At 42.0% G+C, this 17284-nt stretch overlaps 1 protein-coding gene and 1 non-coding gene across 2 annotated transcripts in view; both read left to right on the top strand.

Moving 5' to 3' along the window:
- The window catches only part of ACADM (acyl-CoA dehydrogenase medium chain), a 50987-nt gene extending 35572 nt beyond the window's left edge, over positions 1-15415 (top strand). Inside the window, exons 9-12 of the mRNA XM_048860869.2 lie at positions 1485-1625; positions 1730-1825; positions 3183-3431; positions 14144-15415. Of these exons, the coding sequence (XP_048716826.2) occupies positions 1485-1625; positions 1730-1825; positions 3183-3431; positions 14144-14215 (558 nt within the window). The 3' untranslated portion in view covers positions 14216-15415. The remainder of the gene's footprint in view (positions 1-1484; positions 1626-1729; positions 1826-3182; positions 3432-14143) is intronic.
- On the top strand, positions 3920-4012 carry LOC125642041 (small nucleolar RNA SNORD45). Its single transcript, XR_007358249.1, has one exon. It is a non-coding gene; the product is annotated as a small nucleolar RNA SNORD45 (small nucleolar RNA).
- Positions 15416-17284: the final 1869 nt, after the last annotated feature.

Below are 17284 nucleotides of genomic sequence, written 5' to 3'. Positions count from 1 at the left end.
CTCTATTCAACATTGGTGAGGCCTCATCTGGAGTACTGTGTCCAGTTTTGGGCCCCACACTTCAAGAAGGATGTGGATAAATTGGAGAGAGTCCAGCGAAGGGCAACAAAAATGATTAGGGGTCTGGAACACATGAGTTATGAGGAGAGGCTGAGGGAGCTGGGATTGTTTAGCCTGCAGAAGAGAAGAATGAGGGGGGATTTGATAGCTGTTTTCAACTACCTGAAAGGGGGTTCCAAAGAGGATGGCTCTAGACTGTTCTCAATGGTATCAGATGACAGAACGAGGAGTAATGGTCTCAAGCTGCAGTGGGGGAGGTTTAGATTGGATATTAGGAAAAACTTTTTCACTATGAGGGTGGTGAAACACTGGAATGCGTTACCTAGGGAGGTGGTAGAATCTCCTTCCTTAGAGGTTTTTAAGGTCAGGCTTGACAAAGCCCTGGCTGGGATGATTTAACTGGGAATTGGTCCTGCTTTGAGCAGGGGGTTGGACTAGATGACCTTCTGGGGTCCCTTCCAACCCTTATATTCTATGATTCTATGAAATGTCCATTTATTTAGAAGAAGAACATATGTCTCTCCTTTCCTTTCCTGACTCCCAGCCATGGCTGTTCTGCCACTTGAACAGCACCAGTATATGCAGCAGGTGGAGCCATGCTGCAGATCAAATTTGTTGTTTTACATTGTGGAGCGGTATCATAAATTCTGTTTACTGATTGGTCTATTTCTTGGGGGTGATCAAAGGGACTCTGTCATATCAACTTAAACCTGAAATTTATATATTTGTATTTTCTCAAATAAATCCAAAATTAAAACAACCTTGTACAAAACAAACTTCAATAGAAATATTTTTGACTTTATAACATTTCAGTAGAATCTATTTCTGAAAGAACAGTTTCTCTCAAAGAGCTTGTCACTGAAATGTTTTATTGCCAGTGCTTGAAACTGCTTTAGAAAATGGCTGTAAGCAAAAGGTGAAACTAGCGATTTTTCATTGTACTTAGAAAAATAAAGGGAATAAAAAGCATAAGGAAAAGAATGATTGATTTTTTTTTTAAAAAAATCATTGTTTTAATGAACTCCTTGAGTGTTTTTAGCATAAGTAAAAAAATTGGTTTTGGTTGCTTGTTTATCAACCAGAAGTAACTCTTCAAGGTTAAAACCACCAAATGCAGTCAGGGCAGTTGTTTAAATTTTTGCTCTCAAGAGAGCTAATCTGTCTTTTGTTTAAAAATATGGTTTATAAAACAAAGGGCAGGAATGCACACAGTGGTTAATTGCGATGCAAATAGGTATTTGCATATGGAGTTACTCAATATGCATGTCTGAGTGCTCTGTGGCTGCATCTGGTGTGTTTAACTTTGAAAACTTGGTTGAAAAAATCTGTTTCAATTTCTTTTCAAGTAAATCAAAATTTAGAAAACATGTCATGCCATGGAAGTATTCAGTTCCAGTTATACCTTTTGTAAACTTCTTTTTCAGGAGATGAATATGGGTCAGCGCTGCTCAGATACAAGAGGTATTGTCTTTGAGGATGTGAGAGTGCCCAAAGAAAATGTTCTAAGTGCTGAGGGAGTTGGTTTTAAAATTGCTATGGGAGCTTTTGATAAAACCAGACCTCCAGTAAGTAGCAGCAATAAGGTGCATTTTTAATAAAGCAAACAAAAAAACTTAAGGTAAAAGTGGAGAATTCAGATTTTACTATGTACTGTATTTGAACTATACAGGTAGCAGCAGGTGCTGTTGGGCTAGCACAGAGAGCATTGGATGAAGCTACTAGGTATGCTTTGGAAAGAAAAACCTTTGGAAAACCAATTATAGAGGTAAGTTACGCAAAAAGTTACAAGCCACAGTTTCGTAGCATGTGTTGTTAAGATACTCTATTTTCATGGGACTACTTTATAGTATCTGTCTGCTCTCACTCTGCTTTTTCAAATGGAAAGATAGAGTTGAGCACTCCATATAAAACCATAAATAAAGCTAACCAGGTACTAACTCCAGAAACTTTTAAAGAATGAATTGGTAAATGGTAAGTCATTTCAAAGCAATGTGCTGAGGCTGAATTATATCAGCCAGATACTTCAGTTTCCTTACTTATTGGGCAGGCAGCTGCAGGGGAGAGAAGACGTGATACCAACTTTTCTTTTTGATGTAAAGCAGGATACAGACTGCATTAATAATGTAGCTAAACGGTGCAGTTCAAAGCTAAATTTTGTAATTAAATAGGTTTTAATTTTTAATTACCGTATATACTCAATTATAAGCCAGTTTGTTTATAAGCTGACCCCCCCCCTTCCCCCCAAGATGGATAAGTAAAAATGGAAAATGTTTATGACCCATTCATAAGCTGACCCTATAATTCAGGGGTTGGCAAACTTTGGCTCCCAGGCCATCAGGATAAGCCGCTGGCAGGCCGAGATGCTTTATTTACCTTGAGCGTCCGCAGGCACGGAGGTAAACCTAAGTAAACAAAGTGTCCTGGCACTCCAGCTGCTTACCCTGATGGGCTGGGACAGCAACTGGTGGGGAAATTTTTGGGGGGGGAGAAGCTGGGGGTCAGGAGAGTAATTCCTGTGACCACCGCCCACATGACCCACCCCTAGCCCGGGACCCCCACAATCTCCCCATCCCTTCCCACCTTATCTGGGGAGAGCCAGGGAAGGATATCTCTGGCCTGGCTGGAGCTGCTCTGGCAGGTCAGGCGGTGTGGCCGCAGCCTATTCCAGCGGGCTGGGCCGGGCGGTGCGGCTGCAGCCTGCCTGCTTCGGAGGCTGCAGGGAGAGCAGCGTGGCTAGAAGCGGAGAGACTCTGGCACCGCCTCTTCCCTTCTGGCTCTGCTGGCTGTGCTGCCTCTCCTTGCTTCCTCTGTTGGGGGGAGGGGCTGTGTCCCACTTCTCCCCTCTCTGTGTACCCGTTCATAAGCCGACCCCCTTCTCTGATGCTTCCCTTTTTTACTAAAAAAAATTCAGCTTTTGGAAGAGTATATATCGTACTTGGAACTATGCCCCAAGCTATAGGTGTGAGATTCTGCCATTCCCCATCCCATAGCATATCTCTGAACAGAATTAATTCCATATGCTGCTTTGCCCACAATATTAAAGAAGCTACATTGTTTCTTTTGTATTCACTGTCGAATCACAACTAGGCAATATTAACCTGCTTTTATTTTAACAATCCTAGCACCAAGCAGTGTCCTTCATGCTGGCTGAAATGGCAATGAAAGTGGAACTAGCTAGACTGGCATACCAAAGGGCTGCTTGGGAGGTTGATGCTGGTCACAGAAATACTTACTTCGCGTCCATTGCAAAGGCATTTGCTGGTGACATTGCAAACCAAATAGCTTCAGATGCAGTCCAGATTTTTGGAGGAAATGGATTTAATAGTGAATATCCTGTAGAAAAACTAATGAGAGATGCCAAAATCTATCAGGTAAGTAAAACAAATAACTAAAATATTACTATAGGGATTGTATTATGTCTACAAAATGAGCTAGTGGTTGCTTGCTTTTAAAATAGACTACTAAATAAAATTTGAAAAGCTGCCTTCTCCCTGCCCACCTCACTTTTTTGTGTGTGCAGGTTTTGCTTTGCACCTCTGGAGGTAGGATGCATCTTCTAGTAGACTGGGGAAGGAGGATAGCTTTGTGAGTGGCCTAGAAGGCAGCTTGGGACTTGCAGTGCCAAGGAACCCTTCTGTTTTGTCCTCCCACACCATCCAAAGGCACAGAATCTCCCTTATCTCCATCACTGAACTTGTTTTAGCCAGGGTTAGGCAGCATGTCGTAGTAGCGCTTCATTCACTCTGTTGCCCCCATTTTGGAGGGAGCTGGGATGATGGATTGGAAAAAGCAGTTCTGAGCTACCCAAGGAGTGAGGAAGGGGAGGATATTTGGCTTTGAGAGGCAAAGTAGCTTCCTAAATCAATGATGAGCCTTGGCATGTATTATCTGAAACTAAAGTTGATGACTGTCTCTACTCCTTTTTAGCTCTTAGAATTACTCTTGAGACCTGAGAGAGGTGCTACTTGTGCCTTCAGTTTTTAGGGCACTCTCATATTATGTGGATATTTTTATTCTGGCACTTGAGTGTCTCTTTCCAAGTAAGAGCCATCTTTCTAAATGCTGTCTTAAGTCTGAGCACAGAAATGTTGGCATAGCAAGCCTGCATGTAGGCTAAAACACCATTCTTAAACTTGGCTTAAACATGCTTTGTCCTGACCCCACACTACATGGCCAGTACTTAAGTAGCCTGAATTAGTTTTAATCAAACATTCTCAGCCCAATTCAGATAACTCTTAAACTAAGCCACAACATAAAGGGCTGTGTAGTAAAAGGAAGGCTGCCGCTGTTAGCACTTTGTTGGTATAGCAGGTGTCCAATGTTACCTTAGTAAGCTCCTCTGCAATGCTACTGTGGAAGTTCAGTGAGGCTCAAGTTCACAGCAGGGAGCACCTGCTTAGGCACAGTAAGAGGAAGCTGAGACTGAAAGGAAAGAAACCAAAATGTAGAGAAGAATATAGACTTTAATCCCCCACTTCAGTCTGTTTGTTCTTAAACAGTTTTTAAGGAAACTGAAATTATACAAAAGAAAAGGAGTACTTGTGGCACCTTAGAGACTAACAAATTTATTTGAGCCTAAGCTTTCGTGAGCTACAGCTCACTTCATCGGATGCATTCAGTGACCACTGAATGCATCCGATGAAGTGAGCTGTAGCTTACGAAAGCTTATGTTCAAATAAATTTGTTAGTCTCTAACGTGCCACAAGTACTCCTTTTCTTTTGCGAATACAGACTAACATGGCTACTACTCTGAAACCTGAAATTATACAAAACAGTTAATATAAATAATCAAATCTACAGACTATTTTAAAAGTCTTTCTGAAGTGGGGATTGAATTTTCTTCTTCCTTACACGATGATCCACTATACTTGCCTGGTGCAATACTGGTGGTAATCCTCACCCATTTGCTAAATCCCATAGACAGAAAGGAGGGACCCATAATAGCAGCATTTTATGATTACTTAAACAAAAAGCCACTTCAAGTACTCAGAGTACTGCACATCAGGGAACCAGCTCAAGATAAGCACAACTATGGCTTTGCATTCCCCAAGTTTAGCTGTGGCGCACACAGGCAGCCAAGGATTGGGGCCCAGATCTTGTTCCAGTTCCATATGTGTGTGTGTGTTTCCTTTGTCAGTGAATCTATAAATAGTGTTATGGGACCATTTACTGGAGGGAAACAGGAAAGAATTCTGAAACCCCAGCCCAATTACACAAGTCTCAGACAAAACATCCTTCCTTCCAGTTCTTTACCTTCTCTACAGAAAAGCTCAGTCCACTCAAGCTCTGTCCCAGTACCTTCTCTGGTCTCTGAGTGTACCCCTTCAGGTTCAGACCTCGTGCTTTTACCTGTCCTGGGGTGTAATCCCACAATTTTCCCACTCTTAGACTGGGCCGTGGGCTACTGTACCTTGTGATGCCCTGTGTATAAGCTATGCTTTCCCTGCAGGTCTGACTGGGTTTAACAGTTCTTCCCTTTGGTAGTCTGTGACCAGTGGTGAATATTGTGACCAGACAGTTTGTTAAAAACCAAGTATTGTTTATTTCTCACAGTAGGAACAAAGCATAAAAGAACAAGGATTTTAAAACAAATTATAATCTACCCATATATCTGTCTTACCTGAGAGAACATCTTACCATCCTCTGTTTATAACCTAAGCAAGCCAACAGCACCCCAGCAGGTGCCTATGTTGTTGTGGTTTTCCCAAACAGCTCCCCAGTCCTTTTATAAACTGATATTGACCTTTTGATCTTCTTGTGTTCCCAAGTCTTTTTCTGTCTAGCATTGTCTCTTAACAACCACAAAGTGCCTACCAAACAGTGACTTATTTTGAGTCATTGTTTTCCTTCCTACCCAACATATTCATACAGTAAACATTGCCAATAACTAGGGAAATATACAGTATTAATAGAATAGATCCATGTCCATCGCAAACTCTTCAAATATTTTTACTGTGTTACTAGGATGCCTTGGGTTTGTAAAATTGTTTTAGGTTGTCGTCTTTATAAATGGCCTATTACGTTTCAAAGTAATATCTTTTTATATCAATCATAATATTTATATGAGAAATCTATCCAGATGTTTGATTTGATGCTTCCTAAAGAGATCAGATTCTAGACGCTCATTTCATAGAAAGGTTCAGAGGGAATTAAGGTGCTGTTCTTCTTCGAGTAGATGCAACTGTGTATTCCACTTAGGTGTGTGCTTGTGCCCAATGCATCGGAGCCAGAGCATTTTGCCTAGCGTTAGTGGATAGAGGGACAGCGCTTGCACCTTGTGGTCATAGCCCCTCCTCTGGCTAATTTGAGGCAGCATTGCCCTGGCCCCCTAAGTTCCTTTTTACCACCTCTGACTGGAGTTGGAGCTCTGTGTGGTCTTAACTTCACAAGCTCTCACTATTGTAGAGTATTTTTTTTTCTAGTTGTTAGGAGTATCCTTAGTGTTAGTTAGATTCACGTTCGTTGTATTTAGTTAAGTATTCCCCTGAGATGCCCTCACCAGGGTTTAAACATTGTCAGTCATGTGGGGGAGCGATTCCCAACAACAGTCTCCACATGTGGTGCTTGGGTGAAGCCCACATCAAGGAGCAGTATTCAGTCTGTAGATCGTTCACAAAGTGGACTCCGATGTCTAGGGATCTTCGCCTAAAGAAGCACCTACTTGAACAGGCCATCCTTCGACACTGAGGCTCTCGTAGGATTGGAAGTCACCCTCTAGTTCTGAGAATGCTGGTGTTTCAGGCTCTAGAGCAGGCGCCTCTCCGAAGAGATGGAGGAGCTGTTCCCCGTTGGGTGCACCAAGGAAAAGATTGCATAAGACCATTCCAGGTCTCCTGGGGATTCTTCCGCCTCCCCGAGGAAGAGCACAGGGTTAGTGCTGGCACGCAGGATGGCGCAGGTGCCTCTAACCCAGCATTTCTCAAATGCGGCCACCAGGGGCTTTTCTTTCAGCCACAGCCTCCTGGGCTGTGATTCAGGGGGGAAGCAGTGACCCCTCTCTCAGGGCCACCAGCGGGGGTTGGGCCATGCCCCCCTCCAGAGACACAAATGTTGGAGGTGCAGGCAGCTGGTGAATTCCCCACTTTCCCAAGGGTGGGGTGACAGGCTTCAGCCTTCATCCACGTGGTGGCAGGCTCACCACCCACGCCATCATCCCTAGGCCCCACAGCCTCCCTGCCCACTTCCCCATCCAGGGCTTAATTTGTCCCAGGACTTGCTGGGGCTGAGTAAGTCTGCTGTGAAGCGTGATATTAACAAACATACAGATATCACTTTTCCCAGCAGCAGACTTACTATCTAGTAAGTTATTTTTTTAAAAGGCAACCAAAAAAGCAAAAGAAGCAACAACAACAACAAAAAGACAAGAACATGCAAAGCACCTTATTTGTTTCTATTCTGTTTAGGTCCAGTGAAGAATAGAGACCACTGTACATTTTTTTTTTTTTAATTACTGAGTCTGGGGGGAAAAAAACCTACATAAATGCATTACAATGATTTGGACCTGTTTCATGAATATTTATTTGTTTTTCCTAAAGTTAATTATTTTAGGAAAAATTGTCAACATGGCCACCAGCAAGAGTTGGTGGCTGCACTCTGAGGCCACCAAAAAGTTTGTTGTGAGAACCCCTGATCTAACCTCTCCCTGGTGCCGAGTAGGGAGGTAGAAATCCTGTACCATCAACTCTGGTTCTGGCTCCAGAGCATCCATTGAGTCCAGTATGGACAAGGGCGATGCCAACACTGATTGACTGTTTCCATGTTGGCAGCTACAGACCACCTCTGCCTTTCCATCCCGACCTCTCCCTTGGTCTAGGACATTGCCAGGGCTGCATCATTTATAGCCCCATTGGCTGCATGGGCCGCTGAACCCTTGGGTCTGTTAGCATCACACCCCGATGTTCCTCTTCCACAATCTATAGAAGCAGGGCCAGCACCAGGTTCAGTGCAAGGGACCTCCTTGGCACTGGAAAACTCCTCAGCACCATTGCATTTGGCACTGCTAACATTACTGTGGCAGCTCTCACCACCCTCCACTTCGGCACAGTCACCTGCTTCAGTAATGCCACTGACTTCAGGGTCAACACTCCTTCCAGCACCAGCGAACTCTGTGCTGGTGATATTGCTTCATTCATTGGTGCCAGTCCCTGCCTCATTCTGGGCAACGAATGAGTCAGACTGGCTACTTGCTCCCTCAGGATTGGCTCCACCTTTATACCTGAAACCCAAGGCTTCTCGGCACTGAGGTCGGGATCTTCCTCCTCCTGCCCTCCATCACCTGACCCACATTGGGGACCATTTATGGAGTACTATGGGCACCAGGAGTGGCACTTGTCTTTCAGTTGGCAGAGGGGCCCCTGGCCTGGTGCCTTCTGGCCATTAATGCCACGGATAAGGATAGGGCCTCCATGGAATCTGTGGGACACTCCTCGGTTGCCAAGGGCACACTCCTCAGCTCACTCTAAGGTGAGGTTGCTGGGCAGATCAGTGGCATGAACTGTTGACCCACTTGCAGGTTCAGGCACCAGTGATCCTTCCCCTTGTGGAGCCCATGGAGCTGCTCATCCAGCTCCATCAGTGCAGAAACGGGAGCCAGCCGTGGTGCAGTTAACTGCCTCCTCTGTGTCCCTGGACGATTCAGCAGTGCCTGGTTCTTCATCTCCAATACCAGATGATTTCAAGGCTTATTGTGACCTTTTGTGGTGTGTGGCTGCTTTCCTGGTCATTCATGTGGAGAACCTGTAGGAGAACAACCATAAGTTAGTGGATCTCCTGCTGCCATCTGCTCCTGAGAGAACACTCATCCCTCTAATGATGCACTCCTAGAGCCTGTAAAGGTTCCCTGGAGCATCCTGGCTTTGGTATTGCCTACTGCAAAGCACATGGAGGAACAGTATTTCATCCCAGTTGCAGTGATTTGAGGGCTTTTACTCCCATCCAGCCCCAGATTCCCTAGTTGTAACAGCTGTGAACAATAGACCCTAAAAGCGCAGGTAGAAGTCTACTCCTAAGGATAGGCACTCCAAAAGGATGGATTTAATGGATTTAAACCACCTCCTCCCTGCAAATGCGGATTGCGACCCAGCAGGCATTGTTCACGTACAACTTTGTAAATTGAACAGCTATGTCTTAGTTTGAGGACCAGCTTCCTGAAACCTTCAGAGAAGAATTTTGGGCATTTATCAACGAAGGCTGTTTAGTGGCCAAGACATTGCAGTCCATGCTGGATGCCATGGACGCTTCGGCCAGAGTTTATGGCCTCTGTGGTGACCATGAGAAGAATGTCCTGGCTGCTGAATTCAGGCATTGCTCCCAACATGTAGCAGGCCATAGAAGATTTGCCCTTTGATGGCTGGGTGTTGTTTTCATACAAGCTGGATGAGACCTTGCCGTCCTTCAAGGATTCTAAGGCTACCTACGTTCCTGAGGGGTGTATACACCAACAGTGCAGAGGCACCACTTCAGTGATTAACCACAGCAACAACATCATCTGCAGTGCACCTTTGGGCAACCTTTTGCTCCCTTGAGACAGTGGGATTACCCCAGAAAGGATTATAGATCCCGGAGGAGGCAGTCGAGTCCAGGGTTTGACCCATTGACACACCTCTTGCTGGTGTCCCCCAAGCGCCCATTTTGACTCTGCTAGCCGATCACTTGCCCTGGGTCCAGAATCATCTTGTGGACCATCTCAGCAGGAATTTTCCCCTGAACCACAAGTGGTCTCTAAAGTCCTATGTTCTGCAAGTCATCTTTGCAGTGTGGGGCATCCCAATGATTGACCTGTTCGCTACAAGGGACAACTGGAAATGCCGTCTCTTCTGCTTTCAGGGTGGCCTCAAGGACACCTTCCATCTCATTCAGCAATTGGTTCTCCTGCATGCTTTTCCTCTGATCCTGATCATTCCACAGGTCATCCTCAAGCTGAAAGCAGATCAGGCCACGCTCATCCTCATTGCCCTGGAACGGCCGAGACAGTGCTGGTTTTCCGACCTTCTTGCAATGTCACTTCAGCCTCCTGTTTTCCTTCCTCTCCATCCTGACCTGCTCATGCAGAATCACGGTCACACTTTGCATCTGGCACTCCGCTCCCTCCCTGCATCTTATGATGTGGCTGCTCTGTGGTTGAATGAGGAGGAAGAGTGATGTTCTGTAGCTGTTCAATAGGACCTACTCAGTAGTATAAAACCCTCTACCAGGATGGCCTATCGGCAAAGTGGAAGCGTTTTTCAATGTGGTCATTGGCTTGTGGAGTTCAGCTGACACTAGCTAGTATCCAAGACATCTTGGACTATTCGCTACGTCTTCAGTTATCAGGCTTACACTTAGCTAGTTGAGGGTGTATCTGGCAGCAATCTCAGCCTTTCAGACACTCATTCATGGAAGATCGGTGTTTTTCCAAAGGCACAGTGAAAAGATTCTTCAAGGGAATCCTTCATCTCCACCTGCTGATGCAGGAACTGTTTCCCTTGTGGGATGTTACCACAGTTTTAGTGACTCTTATGGGACCTCAGTTCAAGCCTCTGGCATCCTGCCCCTGTCCTCTCATTTAAAAAAAACCAAAAAACTGCCTTCCTCGTGGCAATACCATCTTCGAGGAAAATGTGTGACTTGCAGACGGAACCTGCCTGTGATGGCAGAGCCTCCTTACATGCAATTCTCCAAAGACAAAGTGACATTTCGGCTGCACCCAAAGTTTGTGTCTCAAGTGGTCTCTGTTTCATTTAAACTAGGCAGTATATTTGCTTGTGTTTTTTCTTAAACAGCATTCATCTCCAGAGGAGCAGCATCTTCACACACTGACTATGTCTGACCTTTTATCTAGACAGGACTACACCCTTTCAGGCTTTGCCTCCTCTGTTTGTGTGGTCTGCAGGCAGTATGAAGGGGCAGGCAGTTTCCTCACAGATGATCTCTAAGTGGATAAGTTCCAGAATCATGACTACATATGAAATTGCTTTGGCTATGCTTCCTCTATGGCAGTGGTTCTCAAACTTTTGTACTGGTGACCCCTTTCACACAAGAAGCCTCTGAGTGCAACCGCCCCCTTTATAAATTAAAAAAATGTTTTTATACATTTAACTCCATTATAAATGCTGGATGCAAAGTGGGGTTTGGGGTGGAGGCTGACAGCTCGCGACCCCGCATGTAATAACCTTGCGACCCCGAGGGGTCCCGACTCCCAGTTTGAGAACCCCCGCTCTATGGGGTGTGATCTCATCCTCTGAGCTCGCAATCTACATCAATAGCATCCTTAAGTGACATCTCAGTATTGGATATTTGCGGGGCTGCCATATGGTTGTTGATACATACATTAAAAACCATTGTGCCATTACCCTGGCATCCAGAGCAGATGCAAACTTTGGGAAGGTGGTACTGCAGTCCTTGTTTAAATAAACTTGGAGCCCCAGCCCTACAGGTACTGCTTGTGAGTCACCTAAGTGGAATAACCAGCTGCATTTACTCAAAGGATAAACGGTTACTTACTGTAACTGTAGTTCTTTTGAGACGTGATGCAGATGTGTATTCCACAACCCACCTTCTGTCTCTCTGCATAGGCATCTAGTTTCTGGGCATTTGGTGCAAAGAAACTAAGGGGGGAGTCAGGGTGGCAATACCTCAATAGCCAGCGATGGGGCTATGGCCACAAAGTGCGAATGCCACCCCTCTAGAGGTACTGCTAGACAAAATTTTCCAGTTCTGGTGCACTGCACTGGGTGTGCGCACACACCTAAGTGGAATACATATCTGCATTACGTCTCAAAGAACCACAGTTGCCGCAAGTAACAGTTTCATGTCTTAAGTGTCCAGAGCCTTTTCGTTCTATAATTGCCTTGTAAGTATTTTTATTATTTAAATCTTTCTCCCAGAAACTTGGATTTATTATTGTTGTTTTTGTTATCAATTTTCTTTGGGACTCAACGAATGGTAAATGATTTTTATTTAGAAGAAAAAATCTGAGTAGGTCTCCAAATTTTCTACATTCATCTTCTCTGAACCTTATTGATTTTGATTAATCTTTTTTATAATTATGACGGATAATGTCTGTGTTTATATTTAAGAATTTTTAAAATTCTTATTGATTTTAAATTTTCACCATTGCGGGAAATTATGGGGAGGTCAGACAATTATTTAATGACAGTAGACGTTGAGATTCAAAAGGTTAAAGCTTTATAAACCGTTAATACATAAATTGTTAATATCACATGTCAAAATAAACAAAAGTAAATATCCGTAAATCAAGAAATTGTATCTGTTTTACTGTTTATTCGCTTGTCCATTTGTAAAACACTAATTTTAAATCGCTGGATTTTGACTGATAAATTCTCAAGCAGTGTTTTTCCTACTTGTCTATCTGTACATTTCAGTTATTTTTGTTAGAAATATATTTTTGTCAGTTTGTGCATGGTGAAAGCGATGTTTACTGACATTTACGGATAAAAATCTAATCCTTCCAAGCCTAGTTACGATTATCCCCATTAATCTCTCTGCAGGAGTTATATTTGTGATACATCAGCTAATTATCTAAGGAATTAAAGAGAAGAGAGCCGCAAAATATTTTCTTTTGCGGTTTTGATTGGTCTCCTGTTATTGACATTTGTAGCAGTGTTTCATTATTAAACTTCCTTTAAGAATAATAAATAGAAAATATATATTTGCTGAATTGATTGCAACATTCTTCTGAAGTCTGGACTGAAGAATTTTCATTCTTCAGACATTGCTCATTGGTCGCATGTTTTGGGGTGATTCTAATTTCCTTCAATATTCCATCTAACCATACTTCTCTAGTTCTGGTTTCTATTACTCATCTTTTGGGAAGCTTATGGAAAAGGATAATCCACAGTGTTGCCTCATCTGTCTGTAAAGAGTCTTTAAATGCCTTACTGTGTTTCACCCACTGTCACTTTAAATAAGTATCCCAACCTCTGAAAGAGTTTGTTTTATTCCAGATTTATACCATCCTCCCATTTCTGATGCATGATACCTCACATGTCTCTTGCCCTTGATTACTTTTTGCACTTTGTCTGCCCTACTGTATCACTGCCTGATGACAGACAGCATGTGCTCTTGGCCATATGCATCATCTGCAAAAACTTTTTGTTTCCCATTGGTTCTTTTTTTGTTCCATTTCTGTACTTGATTTCATTCAATATTTCACACATTCTTCCATAGACTGTTCTGATAAAGTTATTTCCCCCTTTCTTGTTCTCAATTTAGTCCCAATTACAAATCTAAGTAACAGTGACCATAATCTTATTTAGAAGCTCCCTCTGTACAACTTCAAAAATAACCTTTGAGCTTAAAGTGCCCAAAATTCTTAAGAATCTGAAGCTTCTTGTTCTAGCTTTCAAACATGGGGTGCTAACTGAACTCTTTTTTGTGATAGTCCTTAACAAGACTTGTAGGTCTTTCGTTGCTCAGATAATGCTTTGCAGTTATATACTGCCTTCCTTCTGGGAATCTTGAAACACCTGGTGGTGAACATAATTATCCCTATTATGCAGTTGGAGAAACTGAGGCTGTGAGACCTTGACCAAATCTATACAAGTCTTTAGAAAAGTTAGGAACGGAAATCTTAACTCATCCTGTACTTTAACCACTGAATCATACTTCCTGTCTCCCATCATGCCTCTCTGTTTTTGTGTACTGCCAAAAAGCATAAAGACCAAAATCCTGATTTTATCCTAGTACAAAGAACTTCATAGTAAATGTTTTGTTCTGTTGTCAGTACATGGACTAGAACAGAGGCGTGATTTGAGCAACAGGAGAAAAGGAGAGAGAGAGAGAACACAGTACCAGAGAAGATACAAAAATGTGGGCTCAGAGATGAAAGCACACAGGATTACTGGGTGGGGTGGGGCATTGCAAACATGAGAAAATGGAGAGAGAAACAACAAAAGAAGTTCAGAAAGTAAGGGGGGAATTGACCATGAAAGGTTTAGGTAAAGAGAACAACACTGCTTTACATACTTGTGAGGCTTCTAATATTTTGTATGTTGCATTGAAACTGATCTTGCTATATTTTTAAAAAGCTTTTTAAAACAGGCAATGTAACACAATAATGTAATGGTATCATAATTCTTTTCAGATCTACGAAGGAACAGCTCAGATCCAAAGGCTGATCATAGCACGTGAACATGTTGGCAAGTTTAAAAGTTAAGGAAAAGCATTGATGTTGGCTGTCGATGCCTTCATAAAGGAAACGAGGGCTTTAATCTTTTTCTTGAATGCAGTTTAAAAAGAAAAAAATAAGAACCTTTCCTTCACACTTTTGTATTATGTACTTTTTTCCCCTTCTGTCCCAATACAAATTTGGTATTTTCTAAAGCATATCTTTGGCTTCCAATATGGTATTGCGTTTTTTTTTTCAATTATACATTTTTTTCTCCTTATAAGGGTCCAAACTTGCACACATTGGAGTACATTGTCATTTCATCATTGAATTCAGTAGGAGCAGACTTGGACCTAAGCAAAGAAAAAATATCTAAATCTTTAATAAAAAAAGCTATTACTCTGTTTCCTCAGAGATCATGTTCTGCTTCATATGGTCTCCAAATCAGTAGGTTTCAATTTCTTCTGTGTACTTACAGCTTTGAGTTCTAGAAACTTGCACTTTCAGAATATTTAAAATTAAGTATAGGTGAATGTTTAGACCCTGCTAAATTTATAATACTATGTTCTGACATCAAAACAGGGATTATTGTTTTAGGAAAATAATATCACAGCAGCTGAATTATCATTTTATTTTACTTGTAAATTGTCTACACATGTATGAGCAAAATCTGTTTTTGTTTACAAAGGCATAGCATAATATGAAATTTGGTTTAATTGTGCACCACCTTTCATCTTCTTCATCTGAAACCAGTGCTGATGACATTTTTCTTTTATTTTGTCTATGCGGATGCATGGATTTTTCCTGCTGTGCCTTAAAAAAAAGCTATCCTACAGTGTACATTAAAAAAACCAAAACAAAAAAAACCCTCATTCTCTTCTCTCTCTCTTCTCTCACAAATATTATGAACAACTTTTGGTAACTAATGCTATGCGCAATAGTAGTTTCATTAACTACATATTTTTATAGCAGAAAAACTGAACAATGACCATTCAGATTCGGATTTATTTTAATTTCTTTGAACTGCACGCATTCAAAATCACCAGGGTTACTGTGCCACATTTTTGGTTATAGTATCCCTATTAAACGTAACTATTACCTCAAACTCAAGTATGATGATTGATAGAAGCAGTAAATCACACAATGCAAAGTTTTTCTTGTCAAGTTTAGTAGTAAATGATTGAAAAGTTGTTTCTCTTGTTCATAGTTCTGAATTGCAATAATAAAAAACTACTTATTCTCAGGAAACAGATGTGCGCTACTCATTTTTATTTTCAAATGTGGGGACCAAACTTCTTCTAATAGACTACAGTAGAAATTGTATAACACTGGGGCGTATGATTGGTAATAGGATACTGAGCTTGTGACATTTTAAGTTACGTGTTCAAATCAGGCCCAGCTCAGAATTAGACCATTCATTTTTAGTCAATCTTTGTGAATGAGTTAATAATTATACTTCAGTTCCTATCTGGTCATTATCCATTATCCATGCACTACTGCAATGGACCATCTCAGTCGAGGCCGGGGGTTGAATAGCTTAGCCATGGAAATCTTGCTCATAACTCACCTCTTCCAGATTATCACTGATACTTAATGGGGGTTGAGGAGGGGAAGTTTACACTGATACTGTGCATGCTATGTATCTGTTTGGGGGAATCTAACTAACCTCAGTATTACTTGAAACAGCAGTCAGTATCCAGCCACTGGAAGTGAACAAGTATCATGTCAGTTTCCAGGACTGTCAATCTTTCATGAGAACTAAATTCACATTTCAAGTTTTATTCTCTCTTCTGTTTCCTAATTGAGGGTGAATCACTTTGTAGTGGGAGGCTTTTGTCTAAACTTATTGAAATAAGTATTTAAGGTGCCACGAGACATAAATTTTATTTTGGAGTAATACTAGCAAAATGCTAATCCTCGTAGAAGTCTTGCTGAAGGAAAACAGAAGTGCTTGTGCACATGAAAGCAGAACCATAACCACTATGGAGCCTACATGAAGGAAGCCTGCACCTGGCATCTATTCTTGGAAAAAAAACATGCCCTTGAAAGAACTTTATTTTTCATATTGTGATTCTGCTCCTATTGAAGTAAATGATAAAACCCCAGGAATTAGGCTGCTTGTCTTGTAACGTGTTGGTCTAAAGTGTCACTTGCACAATCTCACTTTTTACATGTATGCTGGGTTCTCAGCTGCTCAGGCGTCACTTGTGAACAAATCTCACACACGCTTATTTTATCTATCACTGTTAGTCCAAATTGAAGATAAAGATCCCATAGATCTACTTGAAAAGAATAAGGGTCAACACTTTCCCCTCTCAATTTAAAAACAAATTCTCATCTCTAGAGTGCTGTTTGAGCTATTGTTGAATGGTTATGGCATTGACTTTTTGCCTACAGTCATTGCAGTGACAGTATATAACTTATGTGCTTTGCTCTTACATCTTAAAAAGCTATGATTTGGATGGAGTGCACTTAAATGTATAGAAGCAAAAGTTTCCCTCCAGTGTGTGTCCAGTAGGATAGGAAAAGAACACAGAGAACCCTTAAAAAGAAGGAAGCATAATCCTTCTCCCAGCACTGGGTTTGCCTAGAATATCCGTCTAGGCAAAACTTTAAGTTACAAAAAGACAAAAACAGGAATATACATTCCATTCAGCACAACTTATTTTATCAGCCATTTAAACAAAATAGAATCTAATGCATAGCTAACTAGATTGCTTGCTAACTCTTTACAGGCATTCTGACCAGCATTCCTGCTATGGTCCTGGCAAAAGCATCACACAAACGGAGAGAACTCTTTGTTTCCCCCCTCCAGCTTTGAAAGTATCTTGTCTCATTGGTCATTTTGGTCAGGTGCCAGCAACCAAAATCTTAGCTTCTTAACCCTTTACAGGTGAAAGGGTTTTTCTTCTGGCCAGGAGGGATTTAAAGGTGTTTACCCTTCCCTTTATATTTATGACAACCCCCCAGTGGGGGTGAGGGATAATCCTAAAAGAGAGGAGGTGGGTATAAAAATAAAGGACATTAATCTCCACAGGACCCTCATCTCTCCTCTCCACCTTTTATTGCTCTGCTCATAACACCAATGAATACCTAAAGAACTCTAAACTAAGGGGA

The sequence above is a fragment of the Caretta caretta genome, chromosome 8 (assembly GCF_965140235.1).
Source record: "Caretta caretta isolate rCarCar2 chromosome 8, rCarCar1.hap1, whole genome shotgun sequence".
NCBI lineage: Eukaryota > Metazoa > Chordata > Testudines > Cheloniidae > Caretta > Caretta caretta.
Note: the sequence above shows the minus strand (reverse complement) of the source record. Positions and strands in the feature narration are given on the sequence as shown.